The sequence below is a fragment of the Scyliorhinus canicula genome, chromosome 6, assembly GCF_902713615.1.
Source record: "Scyliorhinus canicula chromosome 6, sScyCan1.1, whole genome shotgun sequence".
Lineage (NCBI taxonomy): Eukaryota > Metazoa > Chordata > Chondrichthyes > Carcharhiniformes > Scyliorhinidae > Scyliorhinus > Scyliorhinus canicula.
In genome coordinates this window covers 134,909,764-134,929,577 of record NC_052151.1, presented here as the reverse complement: position 1 = coordinate 134,929,577, position 19,814 = coordinate 134,909,764, and the positions used below count along the sequence as shown (strand labels likewise).

At 43.9% G+C, this 19,814-nt stretch overlaps 1 protein-coding gene and 1 long non-coding RNA gene across 2 annotated transcripts in view; one reads left to right on the top strand and one right to left on the bottom strand.

Annotated features, from left to right (window-relative positions):
• Positions 1-19,814, top strand: part of LOC119967517 — a 58,652-nt gene that overhangs the window by 33,352 nt on the left and 5,486 nt on the right. Inside the window, exon 2 of the long non-coding RNA XR_005461007.1 lies at positions 757-929. This is a non-coding gene — a long non-coding RNA (uncharacterized LOC119967517). The remainder of the gene's footprint in view (positions 1-756; positions 930-19,814) is intronic.
• The window catches only part of LOC119967516 (tudor domain-containing protein 15-like), a 30,485-nt gene continuing 18,030 nt past the window's right edge, over positions 7,360-19,814 (bottom strand). Inside the window, exon 3 of the mRNA XM_038800183.1 lies at positions 7,360-8,083. Within this exon, the coding sequence (XP_038656111.1) occupies positions 8,025-8,083 (59 nt within the window). The 3' untranslated portion in view covers positions 7,360-8,024. The remainder of the gene's footprint in view (positions 8,084-19,814) is intronic.

The window sequence follows — 19,814 nt, the reverse complement described above, 5'->3', positions numbered from 1 at the left end:
TATTTTAATCCCCGATCCTTTTACCCCTTTTCCTCCCCTTGTATGTGTTTGGGTAAAGGGTGGAATGGGCAAAAGGGTAAAGTAATAGATTAGCAGGTCATATCTAGTTAAATTATTGCATGTTTTAACTCATTTTTAAAAATAAATTTAGAGTACTCAATGCACTTTTTCCAATTAAGGAGCAATTTAGTGTGGCCAATCCACCTAGCCTGCACACCTTTGGGTTGTGGGGGCTAGACCCACGCAAACACGGAGAGAATGTGCAAACTCCAATCCGACAGTGACCCAGAGCCGGGATCGAACCTGGGACCTCAGCGCCGTGAGGTAGCGGGGCTAATCCACTGCGCTGCCTTACATGTTTTAACTCTTGTTGTAAATAAATGGCTATTGTGCTTTTACTTAGAAATCTGCGGCAGGATGCTTCATCCCGCCGCGTCACATTTCTGCCTCACCCTGCCGGGGGGATTCTCCATTGTGCTGGCCGGTCAATGTGGTTTCCCATTGTGGGGCAGCCCCACGCCGTCGGGAAACCACCGGGCTGCCGGAAAAATGAAGCATCCCGCTGGCTGAGAATCCACCCCCTGGTGTCTGTGAGATATTGGAGCAGTCTAGGGCCAAAGATCGCGACATATTTGTAAGGATTGGATTTCTGGTGGTGACATGGAGGTGAAGGTCGCACGTTGGGTGGTTCCTGCTATATTTTTAGGTTTTTTGCCATTTATGCCCAGTTTTAGAGGTTTTGTTTTCAATGTTTAGGTGTTGGAAGATCTGAGAAGGTTAAGTTGCAGAAGAAGAATCGGGAAGAAGGGATGAGCGAAAGTCCGTCGGTGAATGTGGCTGAGTCCCAACAGGAGGAAAGATGGCGGGTGCTGGTTCATCGGGAGGGGCAGCGCCCAATATGGTGGAAAAGCTGACTGAAGTGGTGTCAGGTGAGTTTGAGCAGCTGTTTTCCAAGCTCTGCGATATGCATCAGAAAAAGATGATGACCTCGCTCAAGGAGTGGGTAGATGAGACTCTCGCCCCGATAAAGGCATCTTTGACTAAGACGTCGACGGAGATGAAGGAGCAAGGAGAGGTATTGAAGGGAGTGGAGGAGGCATTATTGCAGGACAACGACGGGTTCACCTCCATGGGTGAGGAGCTGCGGAGGGTGGGAGAGCAAAAAGGGTTGAGAGCCAAAATGGAGGACCTGGTGAACATGTCACAAAGGCAGAATTTGAGGATCATGGGACTGCCTGAGGGGTGGAGGCCGACGGAGTACATTGCAGAGATTTCACTTAGTTGATGAGGGAGGAGGACCCCTCCCTTTACGAGTTGGACAGGGCTCATCGGTCACTCCAGCTGAAGCCAAAGACGAATGAACCACCGAGGGCTGTGCTAGTTTGCTTCCACAGCTACCAGATGAAGGAGGCCTCAAAATGGGCAGAATCGAGAGGTGAAGTGGGAAGGTGTTGGTATTCCAACATACCAAGATCTTATGGTGGAGCTTCCAAGAGGGTGGGCGGTCTTTGCTCGGGTGAAGGCGGTGTAGTATAGTAGCAATGTAAGGTTTGGAGTGGTCTACCTAGCGAAGCTGAGGGTGACTCACAATGCTTTAATTTTGAGATGGCGGAGGCTGTCGTGAAGGCTGAAAGACCGGGACAGAGATGAGTTAGGACTTTTTTTCTTTTTTTTTTAATGTCTCTCCCCTATCATTTTTCTTGTTATTTGAGGGTTGTTGTTTATGTTCGGTGTGATATGGGGGAGGGTTTGGGGGTTGGTAGAGATTGGCTGGGACTTTGCGTGTTTCTCGTGGTGGGTTTGTGAGACAATTGTATGGGGAGTTTGGAAGGTTTAGGTACAGCGGGATTGGGTGTTGGGTCTTTTTTGTGGGGGGATGGTGCTCTGGCAGGGGCCACCTCACAAGCAAATGCAGGCTGGCTAGTGAACAGAAGTGAGGTGGGGGAGGGACTATGATTGTTGGATCCTGTATGGACAGGTTTCACTGGGGCTGGGAGGTGTGAATGGTATTTTTGGGAGGAAGTGTTTTGGGGGATTCTGGGAAGGATGAGGCGCAGGGAGCTGACGGTGGTTCTGCCTGATGACCGGGGCCTGGAGTAGTGGGTATGCCGGATAGGAGGGATGGGGTGGGTGAGACCCCCCCCCGGTCAGGGCGGTGACGTGAAACGTGTGAGGGCTGAGGGGACCAATAAAAAGAGCGAGAGTATTTTTGCACTTGAAAAGTTTAAAAGCCATATGTGGTGCTGTACAGGATATTCACCTGAGGTGAATGACCAGATGAAACTGAAGAAGGGCTGGGTGAGCCAGGTGTTTCACACGGGCTTTGACAGCAAGGCCCGGGGGCAAGCTTCCAGATGCAGAAGGTGGTGGTAGATTCGAAGAGTAGGGGGTGATAGTAACGGGTGCGTTCGAGGAGAAGTTGGTGCTGATGGGGAGCATACATGCCCGAAATTGTGATGATGTTGGGTTTGTAAAGAAAACACTGGCCGCCATTCCGAACTTGGATACTCACGAGTTGATACTGGGAGTGGAACTGGAACATAGTGTTGGTGCTGAAGGTGGACAGGTCCCAGCCACTTTTGCTGACCCCGTCCAGGGGAGATGAGAAGGGTGGACCCGTGGAGTTTCTTGTATCTGCAGGACAGGGAGCACTTGTTTTTTTTCGGCTGTGCACAAGACGTACTCGAGGATCGACTTTTTTGTAATGGGAAAGGCTCTATTAGCTGGGGCGAGGAAGGCAGACTATTCAGCGATTGTGATCTCGGACCATGCTCCACATTGGGTGGATGTGGTTCTGGAGAAGGGGTCAGTCCAGAGATGGAAGTTGGATGTGGGACTGTTGGCAGACCTGAATTTTTGTACTAAAATGGGAAGTGTGATCGAAGATTATGTGGGGTGCAATCATAATGGGGAAGTTTCAGTGAGGTATGGGAAGCGTTGAAGGCAGTAGTGAGGGGTGGATAGGGAAGCGAAGGAGGAACAGCAACACTTGGTAGAGAAGATTTTGGAAGGAGATGGGCGGTATGCGGACGACCTGAATCTGGGACTTCTGGGGAGGAGAAAGGAGTTACAGGTGAGTTTCAATCTTCTGTCTATGGGGAAGACAGTTCGGCAGCCATTCGCATGTTGGCAGGCCAACTCTGCAAGCAAGCAGCAGCGAAGGAGCTATTGCAGGTCAAAGATGGGACGGGTGAGTTGGTGATGGCGCCGGAGCAGGTGAACAAGGTTTTTGAAGAGTATTTTTAGGGCCCTGTTTAGGTCAGAGCCTTCGGAAGATGCGCCGGATATGAGGAAGTGTTTGGGGCGATTGGAGTGCCTGCTGGTAGGGGTGATAGAAGGTGTGGGGGTGGAAGAAGTGCAGGCATCAATAGGGAATTTGCTGACGGGTAAGGCACCAGGGCCAGATAGTTTGCCTGTGGCATTTTATAAAAAGTTTAAGTATAAGTTGGCGCCGTTGCTGGTAGAAATGTTTGAGGACGCGATGCTCAGGGGTCCTTGCCGGAAACGATGGGTCAGGCATCCATTTCATTGTTGCTTAAAAAAGATAAGGATGCGGTGGAGTGTGGCCCATATCTGACAAAGGTTTTTGCGTTGAGTTTGGAGGAATGCCTTTCGAAGGTAATTGGGGAGGATCAGACGGGGTTCCTTAAGAGTAGGCAGTTGTCATTGAATGTGCAGTGACTGCTGAAAATGGTGCTTTCTCCAGCAGAAGGGAGTTGGAGGTGGAGGGGCTGTTGAATGCGGGGATAGCGTTGGATTGGTTGGAATTGAGCTATCTGTTTGCAGAGTTGGAGAAGTTTGGGATTGAGCCTAGGTTTGTGGCATGTGTGAAATTGTTTAGGGATCTGATGGCCTGTGTGCAAACGAGTGACATGAATTCAAGATACTTTCCATTGCATCATAGAATGAGTCTTGAATGCCCGATGGAGCTCTTGGCTAGTGCACTGGGATGCTTGGAATTATGGAAGAGGATCGTGAAGGTGTGGTGGTGGAGCACAAGGTCTCTCTGTACACATGATCTGCTGTTATATATTTTGGACATAATGGGTCTGCTTATGAGTTTTCGGGAGATACATTTGGGGGAAAGCGAGTATTGTGTGGTGTCTTCTCTAGGGGTGCTGTTTCGGGTGGCAACAACCCATTTCGGGTATTTGGTGTGCACGTGGCCCCGGACGGGAATTGAACCCGTGCTGCAGGCCTGCCATGGTCTGCTTTAAAAGCCAGCTATTTAGCCCTATGCTAAACCAGCCTGTTAATAATAATTGCTTCAATTAAGTTACTGTTAAAAACCCATAGTCGCCACATTCTGGGAGGCCGGTACTGGAATTGAACCCACGCTGCTGGCCTCGTTCTGCATTACAAGCCAGCTGTTTAGCCCACTGTGTTAAATGTCTGTCTGTTGGAGGCAATTTTGGCAGCATTTTAGGTTGGGAATGGGGTCAAGGTTGATGCCGATCCAAGGAAATCATGGAGAGAATGCATGCGAGGTTTTGGGATGTGAAGAGAGAGGGGTGAAGGATTTGTTTTGGAGGGGTGGTTTGCAAGCTCGGAGAGGGGTAGTTTAAGTTTCCGCGTGAGGTGGGGTTTCAGTATATGCAGGTGCGGGGGCTTTACTGGAAAGATTTTTCCGACCTTTCCGATAGTGCCTGCCTCCTTGTTATTGGAGGAGTTGCTGTTGGTAATAGGGTCAGAGTCACCTTGGCCATTTATGTAGGATTTTGTAGGAGGATAAGGTGTCCATGGAGAGGGTTGAGGCCAAGTGGGAGGAGAAATTGGGGCTGGCACTGGAGGAGGGATTGTGGTGCGAGGTGTTGAGGAGGGTGAATGCCTCAACCTCCTGCACGAGACTGGGTTAATACAGTTGAAGGTGGTGCAAAGGGCACATTTGACGAAGTCAAGGTTGAGCCAGCAGTTTGAGGGAGTAGAGTATACTTGCAAACAGTGTGGGAGGGGTCCAGCTAACCATGTTCTGATTCTGCCCAAAGTTGGGAGAAATTTTGTTGGTTGTTTTTAAGTACCATGTTGGCAATCCTGCATGCGGATTTGGAATCGGTCCCCTGGGGGCATAATCAGGGTGTTGGATCTGCTGGAGTTACAGATAGAAGCAGGGGCAGATATTTTAGCCTTCGCCTCGTTGCTCACTTGCAGACACGCTCTGTTGGGTGGAGGTCAGCTTCCCTACCCTGTGGCTCAGGTATCTGATGGATTTCTTACATCTTGAGAAGGTGAAATTTGCCCTAAGTGGAGCAAATGAGGGGTTCCACAAGTGAGGGGGTTTGCTTATTTTGCATTTTGAAGAGAGCTAATTAGCATCAACTGTTGGGGGCAGAAGGGGTTGGTTCAGGGTTTATTGTATTTGGGGCTGTAATGTTTTTGTTTTGTAAAATGTTAAAATGCTAAAACATTGAATAAAAAATACTTCGTACAAAACAAAAGTCTAAAAGAATTATTTGTCAATTCACCTATGTTGCAACTTCGAGTCAAGGTGCTGGAATTGACTGCGCCCTAGCCCAAGGTGCCTAAACAACTAAGTGAAAAATTTTTTTTTTTTTTTTTATAAATTTAGAGTACCCAATTCATTTTTTCCAATTAAGGGGCAATTTAGCGTGTCCAATCCACCTACCCTGCACATCTTTGGGTTGTGGGGGTGAAACCCACGCAGACACAGGGAGAATGTGCAAACTCCACACGGACAGTGACCCAGAGCCGGGATCGAACCTGGGACCTCGGCGCCGTGAGGCTGCAGGGCTAACCCACTGCGCCACCCTGCTGCCCGCAACTAAGTGAAAAATGAGCTCATCAGAAATTTAAAGGTAGCCAATTACAGTCAGAGTGTGTTCTTCTGTGAAACACCCAACTCATGTACATTCTCTGATGCTCAGGATACCAGAAGATTTAGAACATTTGCAACATAAGTGAATTGACAAATAGTTCTTATAGACTTTTGTTTTGTACGAAGTCTTTGCAGTGAAAGCAAACCTAGTTGAGGGTGAGGGGAGATCTGAAAGAGACAGATAGGTCATCATCTGTGATCGTGTTCACCCGGAAAAAGTAATGCATGCGTTCTGTGTACTGTGTCCAATCCCCTACGCTTGCAAACACGTCCAATCTTCCAAAGGCATATTCATTTTTTTAAAAATCCAACCTTGGTCAAGCACAGTAAAGGAGATGGTTCACCCAACGGTATAGCAGCATTGACAGTCATCCAGTTACATCCTCAACACCCATTTTGTAGACCACAAACTAGTTCGAACAGTCTTCAAGGTTTACTGCAAAGCAATTATATTTACAATATACACCAGATCCCAGTCTGCGCTGTCGGTTCCAGACCTGGCCGACTTATACAGATCTTTTTGTTGTTGTTGTTTTTTAAAAATAAATTTAGAGTACCCAATTCATTTTTTCCCCCCAATTAAGAGGCAATTTAGCATGGCCAATCCACCTACCCTGCATATCTTTGCAAAATACAGGGAGAATGTGCAAACTCCATACGGAGTGACCCAAAGCCAGAATCGAACCTGGGACCTCGGCGCCGTGAGGCAGCAGTGCTAACTACTACGCCACCATGCTGCCCCCATACAGATCTTAACCATGTAGGAGTTAGGGCTCTCCATCCCCTCAGCGGGGCAAGTTTGTATTCAGCAAGACACACAGGGAAAATGATATCTTCAACCTCATAGGTCTTGTACAATTTATAACCGCTCATTCCCAAAATTCAATATAAACATTAAATTCATGAAAATGCCTACTTTTACTCAAGCGATCTATTTGAATATAATTTTTTTCAAAAATCCAATTTTGTCAGGTTACAAGAATACCATGGCCCACATTTTGTGGTTGTATTGACAGCAAAACCTTTTGTGCATGGCCTTACTCAATGAAACTTACAACATCTAGCATTCACACTGCAGTTACACATAGAAATTGTCAGATTCTCCACTGTTGGTGCATTGTTGAAATCCTCATTGATTGGACATGGACTTCAGCGTACTTAAAAACCCATGAAAAAGGTTGAAAAGGGTGCAACTGGATTGTAAATTGTGCACCAAGTTATAACTACTGGTAAACCTTAATTAAATAGCCTTGTGGAATGTACAATTTCTCCATGATGATTAAATGTCATAGTTTTGTTTTAAGTTTAGTTATGGTACTTCACGTTCCACCTCCTTAATCCCATGTGTATGCCCCAATCTTTATTTTGTTCTGTAAAAGGATTAAAAAGTGAAGGGCAATCACTGCTTTTCACTCAGTGGTTAGTAGATCGGACTAGCTAGTACTTAAGTTTGTTTTAATGTTTTTGACAGACAAAAATCACAATTCATTTCTGGTTATGTTGACTTTAAGAAATAAACCATTCAATATGTTTGTTATTCTTGTATTCTCCAATCCATGTTTCACCTCTAGTTCCCAACAAATATTCTCTACATTTTATTTTTCAAACAACATAAAAACTATACATCCACATCTTTACAGCTCAACACAAAATAAACCTTTTATTTCAACAAGATAAATTTAAAAAATAGCATCCTACACATCGTTGTTTCAAACATTGCACAAGTAACATTTTTTTCTCAAGATATGACTGACTGGATTTATTATCAAACATTTTAAATTAAATTTGACAGATAATCTTGTATTGAAATATTTGAATAAGGACATCAATATTCATGGGAAGAAATAGATCCTTTCAAGATTTCTAAAATAAATTTCAAACAAGCGAATTTTAACAAAATCAATCTGCAATTCAAGCAGTTTCAACAAAAGAAAATTAGTTTCATGCCCTGGTTAAACTAGTGTCAGATACTTGGTCTTCACTGACCTGTATGGACTATTTAACCTTATTTTTTAATACCTTAAAATAGTTACATTAATTACAACTTTTGCATTTGTGATATCTTTCAAAGATATACTACTTTGAAATGGTTGCTTGTTCCACTAAATTCTTCACTTTAATCGAAGCCTTCAAGTATGTTTAACCGATTTTGAGCATGATTCAAATCAAGACACTGAAGAAAATGACATCACTACAGAGGCCAATCTTGTAATCTTGCAGAAAGACATATTTCTAAAGGTATGTCCACACCTAAAGATAAAAAGCATAATCTAGTACCATACATATTTCTGCATGTACTTTTACCAGTTTGAAAAAAAACTTATTGGAAATTGCTAATTAATTAAGTAATATTTTTCTACTTTTTGTATCCAATGCTAGCAGATAGCATTTTCTATGTTATTTAACTAATTAGAACATTATTTAAAATTTAGTTATATTAAATTGTTTTGAGAAAGATAACAGATAAAATACAATAGACCCACCAATGCATAATGTTAGCTGACTTTACATGACAATAAAGAGAAGTTTTAAGTGCGGAATTTGAAATTTTACAAATAGGTTCAAATAGATTTCACAATGTCTTTCTCAAAACAAGATTTCAATTCCATGTGCCAACAGACTCAAGAAATTCTAAGTCTCTTTTCATTATAGTTATTGCTGTACTGTACAAAAATAATAGTATAATTGGGGACGAGATACTCAAACATTATTTAATGTATCAAAGACATGAGTACGTGATTTAAAAAAAAAAGTTAATGCGGTGCTCTTAACAACAAATGATGAAAACATTAATAATATACTTAAGGATTTTATTTTCTTGGAAGCAAGCAGAATAATAACTACTAACTGTACTAAGACTATTCTCTCAAGAGCCCCATCAAGTCAAATTCTGTGGATAACTATGCCAGAATGGTGGTGCGTCTGTGATATTGTCACAATTAAAAGGTCAGTGTTAAAGAGTGACTAACATCTGAAATGATTCATAGCATGTAATGCAAATTTTAAAGCTTAATGTAAGTCAGTGTTTTTCAAACTTTTTTACCGGGGACCCATTTTTACCAACCGGCCAACCTTCGTGACCCACGCCGGCCGACCTTCGCCACCCACGCAGGCCGACCATCGCGACCGACACCGGCCGACCTTCGCGACCCACCATTTTCTCTTACCTCGTTTGTTGCTGACAAAAATGGGAAATGGTTTTGGGCCCCTTTGGCCCTAATGGCCCCTTTGGACCACGAACCTGAAAAAAAAAAGGCTGCGACCAGATTTTAAAAATGCGGCTGCACTGCACATGCTTCCCCGATCATCGGTGCTCACGGCCGAATTTTTAAAATCTGGTCCTGGCCATTTTGAAGGCCGTTCGCAGCCGGAATTATTAAAAGCTGGTTGCGGAGGCTGTTGCGCGTGGATTTGCACGATCGGGAGTGCCGCGACGGACAGCTCCGTGACCCTCCCGACACCCGCCCGCGGGTCACGCCGCTGAGTTTGACAATGCCTGATGTAGGTCAACAAAAATGATGGAAAATTTTGTGACTGCAAAATAAACAACAGGCACGATTCACCAAAAACATTTCCAAGTCCGGTTTTGGGAGTGTGTGGCGGGGAGTTTTTCGGTGGCTGCGGTGTCAAGATTGACCCGCTATTCAACTTTGCCTTTTTTGGGCCTTGGGGAATTTCTCCCTGTCGAGATCACACTTGGGATGTTTTCCTGCACTGGGGAAGAGCTCATCAAGACCAGCTCCTCACAGATTAGGGTGTCAATTTGAAAGGCTTCCCGATCTCTCACACTCCTCCCCCACCCTTTCAGGACCACCCACTATCATGAACCCCACTTCCACACCCACCGCCCCCCAAAATTCATCCCCCACCCTTTTCAGGACTGCTCACTATCAGGAACCCCCCCCCCCCCAACCTCTCTCTGCCCCCCCCCCCCCCCCCAAAACCCTCTTTCATGGGCATGGCACTCCAGGACCCAAACCTTGGCAGTGCTAACCTGGAACCAGGGCACATTACTAATGCCTGTCTGGCACCCTCGCAGTGTTCCTGGCAGTGTTAACTGGGCACCTTAGCACCACCAAGCTGGTACTGCCAGGGTGCCTAGGAGGCACTGCCATGGTCCTGTCCCCGGCCACCCGATGGGGGATCCAATGGCCTGCGAGGCCCTCATGGATGCCATCAAGCCTGGTTCACAATTATGGAAACCAGTTCTAAATAGTGCCTGGATATTTAAATGAGCCATTAATTTACATAAGATTTCATGCCTGGCTGGTGGGAAAATCGCACCCAAGAAATGTTTCTGGAATAAATTCTAAATTTTATTTTAATAAAACAATGATATTTTGGAACTTCACGGATATGGCAGACACACAGATGTGCTGCCAATGAGAAAAAAACTATTGCAGAATCAGAATTTACAAACTTCAAATATGAGATAACCTAACCTAACCACTCAGCAAAATCAAAAATATATGGAAGTCATGTTGGAAAAGGCTTGCATTTGGGGAATCCGTTCTATTTGCTGTAAATACACAAATTTATCCAAATTTGTATAATCTCTGTATCCTAAAGTTGATCTTTATATAACAGTATGATTGCAGGTTGTTCAACTACTGTAGCTCTTCAGAAGTGCAACTTTTGAACTAGTAAAAGCTTTAAATGGATGTTTCCTTGATTTTTTTTAATAGTACACATTAAGATGTTGAAAGGCATACAAAATAAATAAATGTCTTTTATTGGTGCACTAAATTTGAATAAAAAAGAAATACTAATTAATTAACTAAGTAGAGATGGCTGGGCAGGTGGCATGCTGTAGCTGTACGATGTGGGAGCTGGTAGATCCCATTGTGAGCTGCAGTGACCACATCTACAGCAAGTGTTTACTGCTCGAGGAATTCCAGCTGAGTTGATGAGCTGGAGTCGGAGCTTCAGACACTGCAGCACATCGGGAGAGGATAGGGAGGGGTGGGTGGGGGAGAAGTGTTACCTGGACGCTTTGTTTCAGGAGGCAATCACACCTGGAGATTAAGGACCTCAAATTCAGCTAGTAATCAGGGACATCAGGGTGTGACTGCAAGTGAGGCAGGTAGAGGGATCCTGAATTCAGAAATGGAGGAGCCTCAGCTCTTGACCTTGTTTAACAGGTACCAATTACTTGCTCCCTGTGTAGTTGAGGAAAAGGGATGCTGGGAGAATGGGCTAGTTCAGGGGTGGGCAAACTTTTCCGTGCAAGGGCCACATTCAGAAATTCACAATTTTAAAGGGCCGCATAGTATATTAAGTAAAAGAATTAATATTTAAAATAGCCAAAATAAAAGGTTTTTAAAGGAAAAAAAGCAATTAATTTTTATTAATTAATATTTTAAAGTAGAAACTTCACATGAAACACATGCCCTACTCAAGTCAACGTATCCACCCTATACCAGTAACCCAACAGCCCCCCCATTAACCTTAAAATTAAAAAAAAAAAAAATTTTTTTAAATTAAAAATTTTTTTTATGACTTGATCTTGGTGGGCCGCATAAAGACCTTTGGCGGGCCGCATGCGGCCCGCGTGCCGTAGTTTGCCCACCCCTGGGCTAGTTGACCACTGCACCATGCTTCAGAAGGCCATTTAAACTGGTAGAGCAAAAAACCAAGTGGTAGGGGATTGTATAATTAGGGGAACTGATCTCATCCTTTTCAAGCAGGACCAAAAGTCCCGCATGGTATGTTGCCTTCCTGGTATCGGGTTGAGGGACATCTCTAACTGGCTTGAAAGGATATTGAAGTGGGAGGGGGAGAACCCTCTGTGTTCCATGTTGGGACAAACAATATAGGCAAGATAGGAAAGAGGACTGTTTGGGGAATCATAGGAAGTCATAGAGCCAGAGTTTTACAGCAGGGAAAGAGGCCCTTTGGCCCATCATATTTGTGCCAACCATCAAGCACTTGGTCCGTAACCTTGAATGCAATGGCATTTCAAGTGCTGATTTCAATATTTCCTAAACGTTGAGGGTTCCTACATCTACCACCCTTTCAGACAGTGAGTTCCAGAATCCAACCACCCTCTGGGTGAAAAGGTTTTTCCTCTAAACCTCTTGCCTATTACCTTAAATCTATGCCCCACTGGTTATTGACCCTTCGCTAAGGGGAAACATACCTTCCTGTCCATGCTATATAATTCATACACCTCATCAGGTCCCCCTCAGCCTTGTCTGCTCCAGAGAAAACAATCCCAGCGTATCCAGCCTCTCGATAGTTGAAAAGATCCAGCGCAGGCAACATCCTGGTCAATCTCCTCTGCATCCTCTTGAGTGCAATCACTTTCTTTCTATAGTGTAGTGACCAGAACTGTACACAGTACTCCAGCTGGGACCCAACCAGCGTTTTATGCAGCCCCAGCATAACCTCCCTGCTGTTATATTCAATGCCGTGGTTAATAAAGGCAACAATCTCATAGACCTTCTTGACCACTATATCGAATTACCCTGCTGTCTTCAGAGATCTGTGAACCATCGTACATTCCCTTGTCTTGTTAGTCCTTCCAAAATGCATTACCTCACACTTTTCATGTTTAAATTCAATTTACCACTCTTCTGCCCATCTAATCAGCCTCACCAGGAACTAGTAACAAAATTAAAGGAAAGATCCTCAAGTGTTATAATCTCTCAATTACTACCCAAGCCATGTGCAAATTGGCATACGGATGAGAAAAGTAGGGAAGTAAACACATGGTTAAAGGAGTGGTGCGGGAAAGAGGGGTTCCATTTCATGGGGCACTGGCATCAGTATCGGGACAGGAGGGATCTGTACCACTGGGGCAGTCGCCACTACGTGAACAAACCTGGGACTGGTGTAATAGCGGAAAGGATAAATAAGGTGCTCACAAGGACATTAAAACAGCGGCCGCGATTCTCCGCTCCCCACGCTGGGGGGGGGGGGGGGGGGGGAGATCGCGGGAGGGCCGGGGGAATCACGCCATGCCGCCCTGGCACCCCCCGTGATTCTCCCCCCCCCCCCCCCCCCCCCCCCCCCCCGGCCCCCCACGCTTTTCTCGGCGACCGGCGATTCTCCGGCCCAGATGAGCCGAGCGGCCTGACGACCCCGACCGGTTCACGCCGGCGGCAACCACACCTGGTCGCTGCCGGCGTGAACATCGCGCGACAGGTAAGTGTGGGGCCTGTGGCAGGCGGAGAGAGGATCGAGCACCACGGGCGTGCTCGTCAGATGTCTGGCCCGCGATCGGTGCCCACTGATCGTCGGGCCGGCGTCTCGAAGTGACGCACTCTTTTCCCTCCACCGCCCCGCAAGATCAAGCCGCCATGTCTTGCGGGGCAGCGGAGGGCAAGACGGCAACTGCGCATGCGCGGGTTGGAGCCGGCCAACCTGCGCATGCGCGGTTGACGGCGCTTAGGCGCCGCCGGCTGCGTTATTCTCGGCGCGCCGCTTTGACGCAAGCGTCAAGGCCGGGCGCCCAAGATTCGTGCAATGCTGCTCCTAGCCCCGGGGGGGGGGGGGGGGGGGGGGGGGGGGGGGGGCTGGGAGAATAGGGGGCGAAGAGCGGTCTCCGACGCCAGTTTCACTCCGGCGTCGGCACTTAAGTCTCCCTTTGGGAGAATCACGCCCAGCAAATGGGGCGGAGTAGAGAAAGAGGACTCAGGGGAACTCGGTATAATTCCAAAAACAAGGAGCAGGGCAGGGAGTAAAGAAATACTCAGGAACCCAACTTCAGGAACTCCAGCTAATGACAAAACAACAGATTTATTGGTTAAACCAAAAATTAAAAATAATAAACAAGCAAACACATCACCGCTGAGCGACAGCTTATGGTGAATAGCCCAATTAAGAGTTCTATATACAAATGCATGGAGCGTAAAGAATAATCTGGATGAGCTGCAGGCATATTCAAGTGAAGATTATGATGTAGTAGCTATTACAGACAGAGACATGGTTGCAGGATGGTCGGGACTGAGAATTAAATATAAAAGTTTAAAGGAGGGACAGAGAATATGGCAGAGGAGGAATAGCCTTACTGATGAGAAATTGGACACCATCACTTCAATAGTGAGGGAGGATAGAATGAGGGGAAAGCATATGGGTGGAACTGAGGAACAAAAGAGGATCTAAAATTGTAATAGGTGTTTTGCATCAACCCCCTGGTAGCAGTTCTGAGGCACTAGATTGTATAAAGGCAAAAATTAGGCATGTGTGTAACAAAGGCAGAGCAGTATTAATGGGAGATTTTAACTTACACATAGACTGGGAGAGGCTGACAAGCACCCGTCAGAAAAACAGTGAATTTCTGGAATGTGTCCGGGATAGTTTCCTGCAGCAACATGTTCCAGATGTAACAAGGGGACAGGCAATATTAGATTTAGTTATGAGTAATGAGCCCAATTTAATTAGCAGTCCAACTGCGTGCAAACATTTATCAAATAGTGATCACAAAATGATTGAATTCAGTGTAGCGTTTGAAAGTGAAAATAATATTTCAGACACTAGAATTTTAGATTTGGGTGAGGCTGACTTTAATGGGATGAGACACAGAGACTGCTCATGGTATACTGGGAAACTCTTGTTAATGGGTCAAATGACTGAAGATCAGTGGAGAATATTTAATAAAACATTTAATGAGATGCAAAACAAGTACATACTCCTGAGAGGAAAAGGCTCCACGTCACAAAAACAAAATAGCATGGTTGACTAAAGAGGTTAGGGACAGCCTAAAACTAAACAAAATGGCTTCAGAAATGCAAAACATAGCACAGATCTGGACGAATGGGACAGATACAAAGACCAGCAAAGGGCCACAAAGCTGCTTATAAGAGCAACTACTATGAAAGGAAACTTGCAAGGGAGATCAATAAGAAGAAATGTTATATAAAGAGAAAGCGGGTGGCGAAGAGCAATGTAGGCCCACTAAAAGCTGAAAATTGAGATAGTCATTGATAATGGGGAAATTGCAGACATGTTGAACAATTAATTTGCCTCACTGTTTACAGGCGTAAAGGAGGATAACTTGCTGGAAGTCCTGAAAAAAAGCAATAGTTGATAGAGGACAGGGACTTAATACAATTAACGTGAAGTACAGCATCGCTAACTAGGAAATTAATGCAACTAAAGAGATGACAACTCCCCAGGATTTGACTGTTTCCATGAGAGGGTCCCAAAGGAAGTAGGGGAGCACATTGTAGATGTTCTAATTATGATCTTCCAAAGTTCCCTAGATTCAGGAGTCGTCCCTCTGGATTGTAAAATTGCACATCACTCCAAGAAGGATGAAAGGAGGAAACCAGGCAATTACAGACTGGTTAGCCTAACATCTGTGGTAGGAAAATTGCTGGAGTTTATAATCAGCAATGGCATAATTGAACATCTTTAAAATTGTTGGTCGATCAGGAGGAGCCAGCATGGATTTGTGAATAGAAGGTCTTGCTGAAAAATCTTATTGAATTTTTGAAGAGGTGACTGAGGCAGTGGACAGGAGAATGTCTATGCATGCTATTTATATGGACTTCCAGAAGGCATTTGATAAAGTCTGATATAAGAGACTGTTAAGTAAGGTGGAAGCCCATGGAGTTCAGGGCAAATTATTGACATGGTTAGGAAATTGGTTAAGTGACAGGCGAAGACAGTGGGGAGAATGAATAGTTACTCTAATTGGCAGGAGTGGACCAGTGGTGTACCAAAGGGACCTGTGTTGGGGCCTCACTTATTCACACTATTCATTAATGACTTGGAATATGACATAAAAAGTCATATATCCAATTTTGATGATACAAAGTTAGGTGGCATTATAGATAGCCTGGAGAATAGCAAGGAGATATTGACAGACTAGGTGAATGGGAAAAATTGTGGCAGGTGGAATTCAATGTAAGCAAACGTGAGGCTATCCATTTTTGATCAAAAAAGGATAGAGTACTTTATAAATGGATGAGGTTAGGTGCAGTGGATGTTCAAAAAGATGTGGGGGTTTAGGTGCATAGATACTTAAAATGTCATAAACAAGTGCAGAAAATAATAAAAAAAACTAACTCATTAATGACTTGGAACACGGCATAGAAAGTCATATATCCCAATTTGCTGATGATGCAAAGTTAGGTGGCATTGTAGACAGCCTAGATGATAGCATAAAATTGCAAGGAGATATTGACAGACAAGGTGAATGGGCAAAATTGTGGAAGGTGGAATTTGATGTAAGCAAATGTGAGTTTATCCATTTTGGACCAAAAAGATAGAGCAGAGTACTTTCTAAATGGGAAGAGGTTAAGTGCAGTGGATTTCCAAATAGATTTGGGGCTTCAGGTGCATAGGTCATTAAAATTCCACGAACAAGTGCTGAAAATAATCAAGAAGGCTAATGGACTGCTAGCCTTTATATCTAGAGGATTGGAGTATAAAGGCAGGGGTTATACTGCAGCGATACAAAACCCTGGTGAGCAGTTCTGGCCACTACATCTTTGGAAAGGTATTTTGGCCTTAGAGGGATTGTAATGTAGGTTTACGTAGGATATCTTCATATCATTCCTAAAATACAGTGTCCAGAACTGCATGCAATATTCCAGCTGAGGCCGAACTAGTGCTTTATAATAGTTCAACATAACCTTCTTGCTCTCGTACTCGTTGCCACTATTAATAAAGGCCAAGGTGCTATGCTTCATTAACCACTCTTTCAAGCTGTCCTGCCACCCCAGTGACTTGTGTATACATCCAGGTTCCTCTGCTCCTGCACCTCCTTTAGAATTGTACCTTTTATTTTATGTGTCTGTTTTTTTCCTACAAATAAAAAATAAATCACTTCACATTTCTCCACATTGAACTTCATCTGCCACTTGTCCACACATTCCACCAATTTGTCTATGTCTTTTTAATGTTGTACACCATCCTCCTCACACCTGATGTTGCTTCCAAGTTTCACATCGTCCACCATCAATGCCCCATTTAACTTAGAATGCCATATGCTAAAATGATGGCCCATTCAATTCTACAAAACTCAGGAAAGAGATTAATAATAGTTTTAAGAATAAAGCGCACCTTGGGGTGGTTGGTGAAGAGGAAAACGACAAAGTATAATGTAACAAGAATTATGGATAAGGGTTCTGATGTACCAAAAGGTGAGGTAGCTGTTTGCAGGGTGTGTGTTATCGGTTGAAAGGGTTGAAGTTCAGTTCAGATTTTGTGCTGCAGTTGCGGTTAGCTGAATACAAATGAACACAAGAGAGAATGGAGCTGGGACAATAGTACAGATTGAGAAACTTCAGTTTTCACCATGTCACCATAACTTGAGAAATTTGTGGTTTGCCATCAGATGGGCAGTCTATCAATAGAGGGTGCTCTTGAAGAAGGTAGCAGTGAATGTAGAGGTATTGTTCAAAATAACAAATATTTTAATATTTTTATGACCATTTTCAAAATAAATGTCCACTTGATTCAGTGACACCACTCACCTTTTAGTGTATTTGACCCTTTAAAGCTGGTCCAGGAAATGCTGGGACAGACCAAGGCGATCTCTATAGAGAGCCACCAGATGGCAGCGTCTATTACATTTTCAAAAGCTCCCTTTTTAAATTATTTAGGCCTTCGACAGTAAACATCTGAGAAGGAAAATTCACACTTTTTGTGAATTTCCCTTTGATTATTACTATTTAAAACAAGCAAAGAAAACCATTATCTGCTCTATGAGGTTGCTTGGGTTCTTTCTGGCTGCTCGAAGTATATATTGTTCGGATTAAATCCCTACCTCAGCTTCAGTGCTCTTGATTTTCCGCTTCAATGTAACAAATTCAACAAGAACAGTTTTGCTATAGTCACCCAAGGTCTCTTTCTAAGTAGGAGGGGGAGGAAAAGCTAAGTAGTCAGTTAAATTTTTTTAAGGGTTATTCATTTAAATTGATTTTATGTTAGTCATAGAAATCAGAACACAAAACAGGCCATATGGTATATTAATGCGCTTATTTAATTTATGAACTCCACTTTAACAAAAACATGTGGTAGAGAATCCATATTCAAAGAATTCAAGGGGATATTTTTTTTAATGTTAGAACGATTAGAATGGACTTGGGCAAGAATCTACTCAATGACTGGACCGAATGGGAGTAGGTCGCAATGCCAACCAGTTATGGATCTGAGGAAGAAGTCAGGAAAAGAGCCCAAGTAGGACTTCCTGTATTGTACAAAAAGAGAGAAGCACACCACTACCCATGCTGGTTCAAATCAACCCAACCCACAAGTCAGGAATGTGATAGAATATCCTCCTCTTGCCTGGATAAGTGCAACTCCAACGAACAGAACAAGGCATTTTCCATAATAATAATAATCTTTTATTCTCACAAGTATATAAAGTTACCATGAATCGGTACCCTATCCACCATCATCTTAACATGCACTCCGTCCACCACCAACACACCGTGGTTAGTGTGTTCCATCTATAGATGCATTGTAGCAAATTGTCAAGACTTCTTTAACAGCATCCCCAAACTCATTACCTCTAACACCTTAAAGGACAACTGCATCAGGCACACTCTAACACTACCACCTGCAAGTTCCACTCCCAAGTTACACACTATCCTAACTTAGAAATATATGTGTCTTTAGCGCCACAGGTTCAAAAATCCTAGAACCCTGTGATAGTCGAAGAGGTAGGCAGGATAACAACTAGGTTTATTAACTCTACTCACAATAGCACAAGTACACTACTCCTCACCTCCCAGGGTCACTCTCCCTGACCTGCTCCCACGTCAGGGTTTATATCCTGTGAGCTTCCTCCCAAATAAGGAGAGGCTCCGCCACCCCCACAATCATCTGGGGAGTTTGTTCTCCAAGATGTAGAAGGGGAACCATATTCCCGTAACAGCCTTCCCGAACAGGCGCCGGAATGTGGCGACTAGGGGCTTTTCACAGTAACTTCATTGAAGTCTACTCGTGACAATAAGCGATTTTCATTTCATTCATTTTTCATTTCATATACAATGTAGGGTTTGGCTCCTGAGGGGGTTGTAACAAACCCCCATCTAACATTTCCCACACAACTTGCATCATATTCAAACATGAAAATAATTCTATTTTGGAACTAAGGCAATAACCCAATTTGTCATTTAAAACCCACAGCACACTCAAAAATTGCCAATGTCTACAGAACTGAAAAGCAACTTTCCTGGAATATGTATTATCTATTGGCAGGCCTACATTACAAAAATGTAAAAAAGATGCTTTGACAGCATTAGAATCCTGAAGGAGTTACATTTCATGGAATATACTTCCTGCTAAACAAAGATAAATAGCAATGAAGTCAATTAAGTGATTATATTACTTAGAAATTTAATTATGGGAGAATACCTTCAGGTAATAATAATTGACTATTCTGTATTAAATAAGTTGCTGGTCAAAGGAATGCTTCGCCGCTTACTATTTTGTAAAAAAGCAACATAGGGAATAGCAGAAGTAGGCCAATCAGCTACTCGAGCCTGCTGTTCTCATCCAGTTAGATAGTGTCTGATCAAAATTTCAACTCAATTTACCTATCTTTAATTACTCTTAATCCCCTTATTGAACAAAAATCTTTCAATTACAGCCTGGAAAATTCAACTGACTGAAAATCTACAGCATTTTAGGAAGAGAATTCAAAGCTTTGCTATATTTTGGTGGAAGTGCATCAAGTGCATCTGGCATCATGGTAGCACAGTGGTTAGCACTGTTGCTTTACAGCACATGGTCCCGGGTTCGATTCCCGCTTGGACTCACTGTCAGAGTCTGCACGTTCTGTGGCTGCGTGGGTTTCCTCAGGGTGCTCCGGTTTCCTCCCACATGTCCCAAAAGACATGCTATTAGGTGAATTGGACATTCTGAATTCTCCCTCTGTGTACCTGAACAGGTGTTGGATTGTGATGACTTTCATAGTAACTTCATTGCAGTGTTAATGTCAGCCTACTAGTGACAATAATAAAGATTATTACTGAATGGCCTAGCTCCAACATTAAAGTGGTGTTCCATGTTCTTTATTTCC